Genomic DNA, 10,432 nt, shown 5'->3' with positions numbered 1-10,432 from the left:
TCAAAGTCTAACTTTGACCGGATTGCACATCATCATATGCAGATTTCCATGACACGTCTTAAAGATCAGATTTGTCTTGTAGAAAGGAACTTCAGGACGAGATGGAAAACCTGGTGGAAAAGAAACGTCAAGTCATAAACAATACGGAGAAGTTGGACGATATGGATTTCGCAACAGAGTTGATATTCGCTCAGGTCAGGCCTCTTGAGGTCGACACATGTGCCATCACCTACATTGTATGAACGAAACAGTAACTCGCCCGATTTGTCCGCAGAACCACGGCGAGCTGTCTGCGAATGATGTGAGACAGTGTGTGTTGGAGATGGTGATCGCCGCTCCAGACACGCTTTCCATCAGCCTGTTCTTCATGCTCGTGCTGTTGAAGCAAAACTCCGGAGTGGAGGAGCAGATCGTGCAGGAGATAGAAACTCAAATAGGTACAGATTCTCAGATATTTCTCTTGAGAAAATGAGCCGGGGATCTGACAAATGAGATCTCAACTGTGTGTCAACTCAGTCAATTTTATGGAAGATCTCAATATGAACTCATTTCTCAGATTGTTTTACCTCTACAATCTTCATTTATCACCTCCATACTCTTCTTGCTATTTTTATTTGTCTTAAGAAATGACCTGTTGATCAGCAGGTACCAGGGACGTACAGTCTGCTGATCTACAGAACCTGTGCATTCTCGAGCGTTTCATCAAAGAATCTCTGAGGTTTCATCCCGTGGTGGATTTCATCATGAGACGAGCTCTGGATGATGACTACATCGACGGCTAACAGGGTGGCAAAGGGGACAAACCTCATCCTGAACATTGGGCGCATGCACAGATCCGAGTTCTTCCAAAAACCCAACGAATTCAGCCTGGACAACTTTGAAAACAACGTAAGTACAAATCTATAGATGGGCAACAGTAACACTACGGAAGTTAAACTCTGTTTCATCGCAGGTTCCCTCCCGATACTTCCAGCCGTTTGGATGCGGCCCACGGGCTTGCGTCGGGAAACATATCGCCATGGTGATGACGAAGGCCGTCCTGGTGACCTTGTTGTCACGGTTCACGGTTTGTCCTCGGCAGGGCTGCACCGTCAACACCATCAAACAGACCAACAACCTCTCCATGCAGCCTGTGGAGGAAGATCCTGACAGCCTGGCAATGCGCTTCATACCACGAATACAGAATACGCACAGCGGTGAAATGATGGACAACCACAGCACCTAACACACATGCTCTTAGATACAAACAGGTGTAAAACGTTAAAGGTGCACCGAGAATTAAGCAATCATCGGTGGATTAGTAAATGGTCACCTCCATTTTAAAATCACATGACCAATTGTGTGATGCAATTATAAGGTTGTAAAAAAAAACGTTAATTTACCTAAAATGAAGATTTGCTACATTACACATAATGTAAAAATGATGGGAGCTCCAGACCAACAGGGGGCAATAGAGAGTAATGTTTTCAAAATCATTAGCAAAAGGTAAATGTGTAATTCCTTAGTGCACCCTTAAAGTGTTCGCTTTCATCTATAAACGTACAATACAACCTGTAAATTAGCAGCTTATGCCAAAATAAAAGTTAACAGATAAATGTACTAATTTACTGAACTTACAAAGACGGTTTTATCGGACGGAGAAGTTAACTTCTGATCTGTGTTTGTTTATCAGTCTGGCTAGTAAAAAAATATTACTTTATGTTTATTATATACTAATATTACTTTTAATTTTTTTTATAGAACATCAATTTGAAATTAAATTCCAGTCTACCGGAAGTTTACTTTGGGCCACGTATGTCTATGCTGCTGAAACCGTCTATACAGTAAATATTGATCTCTACAGTACATGACAGTAATATTCATACCGTATCACTTTTATGTACATTTGTTGTAGCTTAAAATTTGTAATAATGTTTCCAAACTGAAAAGTCAACATGAAATGAGATGTAATAGATTTCTGAAATGCAAGATGGCTTTTAAAGGGACAGTTTAACCAAAAATGAATTTATTTTCATTTATTCACCCACATGTCATTACAAACCTGAATGACTTCAGCAGGACACAAAAGGAGATTTTTCGAAGAATGTCGGAATCAAAATAACACTGAACCCCATTGACTTCCATTGTATAGACACAAAACCAGATTTCTCAAAATATCGTGTTTTGTGTTCCACAGAATAAAGAGTCACAAACAGGTTAAAAACAACATAAGGGTGAATAAATGATGACAGAATTTGTATTTTTTGTGTGAACTATAACGTAAACTTCAGGAACGGTAAAGTGAAATGTGGTCTCTGTATGTGCTTGGAGGATAGGGCCGGAAAATGAAAGTGCTTGGTGACATCAGCGGAAAATAAAAGACGGAGGTGGAGCAGGACAAAAGCAATCCTTTTCTCTTTGGTATAAATTAATTCTACACAAACTCAAGAATGTGTAGGAAAGATAAATAGGGTTGACAATTTTTCACTAAGATTAGTTGTACTATGTATAGTTACAGAGAAAAACATCTATGTAATGCTTTGCATACCCGACAAAACTGGATTGAGAAGTTTAGTGGTTCTTTGTTATGAAGAGAACTAACAAACAGCCAATAAAACTATACTGCTAAGATAAGCATTTTCACTTTGTCAGCAGTGCATTGAATGAACACTGAAAACAACTCAGATATCTATTACAACAGAAAACCCAAAGCAGTTTTCTTTTTTAATCAATAAATACTTCTTACTTTATGTACGTGTGACACATTGCAGCTCAATAAGTGCGTACAGAAAAATAGAATATCATGTCGAATTATTAAGACGCATGCATCTCTGTCATACGGTCACTGGATGATCAATCATTTGTCACAAAACACCTGTTAACGGCTGTAGGTCTTTCTCTGGAGGTTTCAGCTGAAGTGTCAGTGTTCTGCTAGTGTTTTCTGGCAGTGGTACAGAATGCAGTCTGGGAGAGCAGGCAGAGGAGAGCGCAGCCACACGGCTAGAGCTACACCGTTGACTCTACAGTGCAGAAGACAGGGGGCGCCGCTGAGCAGACTACACGCTACGAGTCCCTCGGAGCCTGAAAAGAGACGTCATGATGTAATTCACAGCTTTATTTTAGAATATAATGAGGATTATATAATACAAAAGTAATTATAAAACGAATAGTTTTGACTATTATGATGAGTAATTCAGAAGTAACTGAGATTAAAGTTAAAGTTAGCGGCATCTAGTGGCGAGTTGCGAATTGCAACCAACGGATCACTCCACCCCTCCCTTTTGAAACACTATGGTGGCTGACACAGGATTAACGAAGGAGATAACATATTAAACATCTGTGCTTTTAGGGAAACTGTATGCCGGATTCCTCATAAGGGGAACTGCGGTGTATGTAAATAGAAAATGCTCATTCTAAGGTAATAAAAACATAACGCTTCATCACGCAAGGTCTTTATAAACCACTGAAGAGAGTGTTATGTATATTATATTGCATTTCTGTCAATATATCCTCCAAAACATGACATACTGAACCTTTAAGATTAATAATAATGAGTTTTGATAATATAATAACGAGAGGAGAAAAGGGTAACTTTAAAATCTGCCTTTAATTTCTCACTCTCAAGTAGTTTAACATCTGTATGACGTCCATTTTCTCCAAGAACGCAAATAAAGATCATTTTGGGAGCTTTCTGACACTTCCCAGAATGTTTTTGTAAATAGTCGTTAGTTTTGTGCTGATCTAAGGAGGTGTCAGAACGCTCCCAAATCTACCTTAATCCTCGTTTTGGGGAAAATGGACGTCATACAGATGTTAAACTACTTGAGGGTGAGTAATTAATGTTTTTTCAGTTACCTTTTAATACTACATTATATTCTAAACTAATATATTTACGCAACTCGACGACTAATAACTCGAAATGTTAATACTGTAAATTACATCAACATCTGTTGTGCTCACCGATAATATCCACCACATGAAGTTGAAGCATCTCTTTGAGAACGTTCAGGGTCGCTCTGAGCGGATCCTCGGCATCTGTGAGCAATTTCAGATTCTGCTTGACATCATGAGAAAACGACAGCCACAGCTTTCCATATTCCTCTGTGGTTACAACCAACCGCCTGAGAAACAATCCATTAATATATATCGCCATTAACAGTTGACTATATAGACAACTATATGACTAAAGTGAAATAAAACAAATCTCATTTTGTGGTGTACCTGATGAAGTCAGCTGTGCACAGGGTCCCGGAAAACAGGAGTGAGTTTGTTTGTCCTGCTTGGGTTTGGTACGAGACGGTACCAGTAAAAGACACGCTTGTTTGAGGGTCTTTCATCATCAGAGCGTAATGGCACACGGACACACTCCTGCCTTCCAGACACCCGATGACATTCCCTCTTAAACTCACCGTCTGTTAGAAAAAAACATAAGACCGATTTTAATTTGAAAAGGTTCAGACGCTCCGGATTCCTCAAAGTGTTTTTTGATAAGTGTAAAGCAACTCATAAGAAAGAAAAATCAGAGGTGGGACACTTTAATATCTAAATGTTTTCCTCATTATACATCAATGGGTTGTTCGTGTTTACACACCTCTAACCCCTCAAAGGTCAGCTGCACAGCGACGTCTGTGATCGCTGTGTCCGTGCAGTTAGAAATAAAGATGACAAGCAGCAACGATTCGTCTCTGAACACGCGACATGATGAGAGAGACAGGCTGAGGTCAGAGGTCAGACTGATGACATCAGAGCGAGGTAGTTCTTTTAGGTCAGCAGGTAAGAGTTCAGTTAGATCTGCGGGATATTTATCCTGTATCGTGTTGGGATGCACCAGAACCATATCACTTCCCAATATGTGAGACGTGTTAACGCCTCTGTCTGTTTCCAGGGCAACATCAGCATCTTTGTTTTGCTCCGGACCGTTGGCTCGGATGTGGTTGTGCTTTATGACACCGCTGCTGGGTTTAGGGGTAGTTGGCTCCTCCTCCAGCAGGCTGCCGTAAAGGAAGCCGTCGGCCGTGCTGCGTGAGGAGTGGGAGGAGTCAGAAGACCTCTCGCTGGCACCCGACGACGATGATGATGCGTGAGGCCGTGGCTTCCTTCGAAAGCGAGGGGGAGGGGCTTCTGATTGTCCGAGCTGAGGAAAAACAGAAGAAAACGAACAGTACAGAAAATTAACTGCAGATGTGAAGTCGGGGTTTATCATTTACGCTACAAATTCCATATGGTCAAGTGTGTTTACGAGTATTAAAACAAATCTAAAATAAAATAAAACTCACTAAAGACGTAGAGCTCTGGGCTCCCAAACCAACAAACAATGAAGAAGCCAGCTGCTGTTTGTCCTCTCTTTGCTGTGACAGGTCTGGTGGTTCTGATCTCTCTGCTGCCACCTGCTGGCCGGAGGTCTGAAGTACAGCAGCGGGCTCCTCAACCTGAACGGCTTCACCTGTTGTTTCTTTTTGTGGAAGGTAACCATCCTTCCCCCAAACTCTCTTCACCCCCTCCAGAATCAATGTGCTGGAAGTAAATGGAGCCACGTTGTTCAAAAAACATTTTTTAAACACAACCCACTCTTTACATAAATCGTGTGATCCTCACCCTGCCTTCTGCGAGAGCTCTGCACTGTTGCCCGACAGTCCTAAACTGAGCGTGGGAGACTGTCTGTCTGTGATGCTACACGACGATAAACTCACAGGAAGATTGAAGCCGTACGGCTCCAGACTCAATGCTGATAGGAGAACAACACATAGAAACATAAAAAAAACATTTTACTGGAGCGTCCTGATGTTGAAGAAGGTTACAGTGATGTACCTCTCTCTTCACAAAGCTCCTGCTGTCTCTGATGAGGAGGTTTGTACGGTGCGGCACCCGCAGCCAGAGCCTCGGACACATAGCCATCGAGAAACGACAGCGAGGAGTCGACCTGTGCAGAAAACACAGTATGAATGCTAGAATAGCATGCACATTTTTACTTGATTTTGGTTAATATTATCGAAATATTGAGACAACATGATAATCGTGGTCACATGACTGTATGAAACGATAGGTCTTCCGGATAGAGAATGTTCTTAAAAATTTGGTCCGTCTGGTGCAATTATTTTATTTTATAAAAAGGATTTTTAGGTCATTTGACCCATCTCATATTATGTTGATGCCTGACAGACACATGTGAACTCATATGACATCATATAAACAAATAGTTCACGTAAACGAATACCTCCACGCTGTCCCAGGGTGCTCCACGGGGCAGAACCCACTCATGCAGCTGTGAGTCCTGACTGAGGTGATGGAGCTCCTGGGCCTGCTGGCGAAGCACAGTGTCCTGAGAGGAGGAAAGACTCTCCAACAGATCCAGAATCAAGTCCGTCTGGTCTTCAGAGAGCTTGGTCAGAGCGAACAGAACCCAGACCCGTGTCACTGAACTGATGGTTTTCTGATCCTGCAGTTTCGTCAAGAGACAGATGACCTCACGCTGGTCCACGGATTCCTGGAGGTGAGAATATTCCCCGAGAACCTGACATACGAACAGATCTCAGTCATGTTCAGCATTTTCACAAGTGTGTGTGTGTGTGTGTGTGTGTGTGTGTGTGTGTTTGTAAGGTTACACACCCAGCTCATAACCTGTAGAAAGTGCTGTGGCAGGTGAAAACAGTTTCCCTTCAGCACATTCAGATATGAGCCGACCGCATACAGACGTAACTGATCATCATCCTCCTTACAGTCCGATCCTGACACAAACAAACACAACAAAACATTCAGAAATATCCAAAATACACTTTCTACTTCAGTTACTATTAGTAGGGTCAGTATTAAGAACTAAAACTATGAGGAAAATGTTTTTATTAAATGAAGGACAAAACATTATTTAAAACACAAAAAGTAAAAATGCTGCCTTATAATAATAATAGTATTAATTGAAAATAAATAAAAACCAAATTAAAATCCATTAAACCTATTTATAACAATATTCATATATATACAATGTAGCGAAAAAGCTAACAAATTACCATTAATACTCAAATAAAACTACAATGAAACTAAAATAAATGCAGCACACTGTTCTCTGATGCCCATATTTCTCATTTACCCTCGGCCAGCAGTCGAAGGAAGTTGTTCACAACATCCTGTTGCAAAAGATCTCCACCGATAGAAAAAACATCATTCATCGTCTGTATGAACCATGAGTTATCTGGAGCAAATGTACAGCACAATTATAGGAACATTGTGAACAGTGTGAAAGGATGTCTACTACTACAAAAAAATATTCAGATAATACAAATTCCCTCTATTATGAATCAGATCTGGCTGGATTGGAAACCACATTTTCCACACAAATACCACGACTCACCACCACCAGGTCATAACACTCACAATACGTTTGTTTTATAGACACGCACATTTTGTCAAACTATGGGCGACAATGAAAAGGATATTTTTCAGCAAGCTCTGCAACTTTCCCAACCAGATGGACGATGGTGTGGTCATCACTACAGACCCGCAAGAAGTCCAGCATCTTCTCAACGATCACCGTCACGTTCTGAGCGTTTGTGATCCTGAACAGCAGCTCCAGGGTCTGAGAATGAAAAGCGAAAGACAAAATAATGACATGAGACGCAAATGGGATGAGGAAGAGATTGTTTCGGCCCCAAGCCAGATATTCTTACCTCTCTTTTAATAGTAAAATCTGAGTGGTCCAGACATTCTATAATGGTCATCTGATGCTGAAGAGCCAGTTTAGTGTCGTGCTGGACCACATACGTCAAAGCTTTTAAACCTGTAGAACAATGGACATTACTGTTGTACTGTTTTTTATGAAAACCACCAACAGATCTTTTACAGAGAATGTTTTTTACTACAGCCGAGGTTTACCCAGATATTTGAGGTTGATCTTCGGAGAGAGAACAAAATTTCCAATGCACCTCGCTGCTTTTTCTAACAGCTCAGCTTTAGGGCTTATTGTGTAGATGGTCTTCACACACTCGAACAGAATAGCTGAAAGACATAATGTTTGATATTATTATTATAAAATAACAGTTTGTTTAAGAATGATTGGGCTTTTAACAAATCACCTATTAGAAAACCTTGTTTACCGTAAGTGATGTTGTGGTTCATTTCGGCTCTGCGTAGAGACTCATCTAGAACGTCATACATCAGTTCACTGGCACTGGATGTAGAAAGAAATGTTAGAATTTCTGGTAGATAAAGATGCCAGAATTAAAAAGCAATATCTTGCCAGTAAATTAATTTAAACAGTAAAACTTTTGAGCAATTGAGCGGATTTGTCAAGTTTGAATTGGGCCTTCTGTACCTCTGGTCATTTCTCCCAAGCAGTGAAAAGATTCTCAGCAGCTGAATCTGTAACCACGGTGCTGGAACATTATGATAATTAAAATCTATGGGCAGCTTCCCGCCTACAACCTGCTTCAGGATGGTCACAAAACTGCCGGTCAGGTCCTTATAGTCGTCTGGACTCTCCTGATCACAACAAAAATGACACAGACATTTACACTTTGTTCTAAGCAGACACAACATGTGCGTACGTCACAAAACATTTAGAAGACACAACACCAACCCTGATTAGCTGTAGGTAGATGTGTAACGATGATGTCATAACCCCGGGGTCTTTGTCACACAGTGCCATCCGGAACTTGCCGTGAATGTGCTGGACTTGATTCGGAGCAATAAGGTAGAACTTATACAATGCCAGGACGGCTTTCCTCCGGATGATTTCCCTTAAAAAGAAAAATTTAATTTGTATGTGTAATTTAGATAAGTTAGATATTGTAGAAGTGGCTTTCTTACTTTGGATGTGACAGTTTGTCCTCTACTAAAGGAAGAACAGCAGGTATCATGTCTTTGGGAAAGATTTGAGCAACTACAGTCAACGCCATGCACACTTCAATGAGGTTCGTGCTCTGAAGATCCTGTGCAAGAAATGAAAATGTGTGTTAAATACTGTATGTCAGCCGCATATTTTATATCAAGTAAAACGAATAATAAACAAACAAACCTTTAATACTGTGTTTACCAGTAGCAGCAATAATTCGTGGCCCTCGCTAAGGAAGAGAGTAACGGCAAGATAACCTGTAAAGGTAGCACAAAATCTAAATATGGGATATAATTATATACATTAAGTATCCAAAAGGAACAAACTTTTGAAAATAATATTTATAATAAGATGTTTGTTTTGAATTACAACAACATTTAAAAACCTCAGACTTAGATTTTAGTTCATTTTGGCCCCAGTACACTGTATTGTGCATCTATAATAGCCGAGGAGCGGAGATGATCGTACCCACTCTCTTCTCCAGGACGCCGCCCTGCTGGGCCAGTTTGATGGCATGAATGTAAGTGAAGGAGGCGTCGTAACCCAGCATCTCACAGTACATGGCCCTCACCATGATCTCCTTCATCTGAATCTGAAAGCACATTCACACACACTGATGTTAAGTTCACAGATTCTGGGTGACAGTGAGTATTGGGAAATCTCTCATCACCTACCATGGTGGTGTTAGGTGAGGCCACCTGCTCCTTCATGGAGGACAGCTCCTGTTTCATGAGGTTCTCCTCCTCCTGCAAACAGACGTCAAAGATGAAAATACAGTTTAATACGGATTTCTTTGTGTGACACGTTTCATAAAATGCATTAGAGAGTATATGCAATGTACATGTAACCAATCACAATTTCAGTTCAATGTTTACATGAAATGGGCGTCGCTGCTTGGTGTGTCATGTCAACTTCTCATTTATATTGAATTCAAGTACTGTGTTCTTTCATTGGTAGCTGATTAGCTTTTGAATTCTTATTGGTTGGCAGGAATGATACAGAAAGTTGTCAATCTTCCTTACAGGTTAGCTGATACTATACATGCAGATTGTAGTATGTAGCTATCGTACTCAAAGTGTGCCTGAAGTTACAGCCCACATGTGAACACATGTTAACTCACATGTTTAGATGTCAGTTCAGTGATGCTCTTGACTAGTTGTTTCAGCCTGTTGGTGATTTTTGCGGCTCCGGTTTGAGAATCAAATAAACCCGGAAGAGCCGTGAGAGTTTTCTCCACGACATCACTCATGACAGATGATCAGACTTCTGACAGACAGATGAGTAAACAACAGAAGAAGAAAACGCTACACTACACTCAAAACACACAGAATGAAAACACAAAACATCATGACTGGACTTTACACCGCCTTCAGGAAGTGCGCTGATGCTTTTCAAAATAAAAGTCCCGAAAGAGCGTTCACGAGACGAAAATACGTTAACCTTTTAGTATTTCAAAAATGTGGCCTTTTCCCTTCACGTTGCTTCTAAACTACGCCATATTCTTCAAAAATGTCTATTTTTTATGCATTTGAAATGTTTGTTTTCTTAAATCTTCAATATTTCCATATTTTCCAAGATTTCTGCACTTTAGATCCAAACTAAATGACTTGAAGGGTGGTTGCATCATAA

The 10,432-nt window shown here is 40.6% G+C and overlaps 2 protein-coding genes across 2 annotated transcripts; one reads left to right on the top strand and one right to left on the bottom strand.

The window, feature by feature from the left end:
• Positions 1-88: 88 nt before the first annotated feature.
• On the top strand, positions 89-1,349 carry cyp19a1b (cytochrome P450, family 19, subfamily A, polypeptide 1b). Its single transcript, XM_079450584.1, is given in 5 exon segments — positions 89-194; positions 275-437; positions 646-779; positions 781-888; positions 953-1,349. Coding segments are annotated over 5 exon segments (771 nt in total). The 5' UTR covers positions 89-101; the 3' UTR covers positions 1,226-1,349.
• Positions 1,350-2,667: 1,318 nt separating this feature from the next.
• ap4e1 (adaptor related protein complex 4 subunit epsilon 1) lies at positions 2,668-10,222 on the bottom strand. The gene is made up of 21 exons (XM_079450583.1): positions 9,924-10,222; positions 9,478-9,549; positions 9,272-9,395; positions 8,987-9,060; positions 8,779-8,900; positions 8,549-8,708; positions 8,285-8,451; positions 8,067-8,140; positions 7,846-7,968; positions 7,641-7,750; positions 7,410-7,549; positions 7,064-7,176; positions 6,586-6,704; positions 6,194-6,490; positions 5,788-5,899; positions 5,575-5,704; positions 5,256-5,493; positions 4,571-5,113; positions 4,201-4,391; positions 3,940-4,100; positions 2,668-3,060 (listed from the first exon to the last, which is right to left on the bottom strand). Exons 1-21 carry the CDS (start codon positions 10,050-10,052, stop codon positions 2,900-2,902), a joined length of 3,360 nt encoding a protein of 1,119 aa, XP_079306709.1. The 5' UTR covers positions 10,053-10,222; the 3' UTR covers positions 2,668-2,899.
• Positions 10,223-10,432: the final 210 nt, after the last annotated feature.

Source organism: Barbatula barbatula (genome assembly GCF_947034865.1).
Source record: "Barbatula barbatula genome assembly, chromosome: 25".
Taxonomy (NCBI): Eukaryota; Metazoa; Chordata; class Actinopteri; order Cypriniformes; family Nemacheilidae; genus Barbatula; species Barbatula barbatula.
This window is presented reverse-complemented; position numbering and strand designations above follow the sequence as displayed.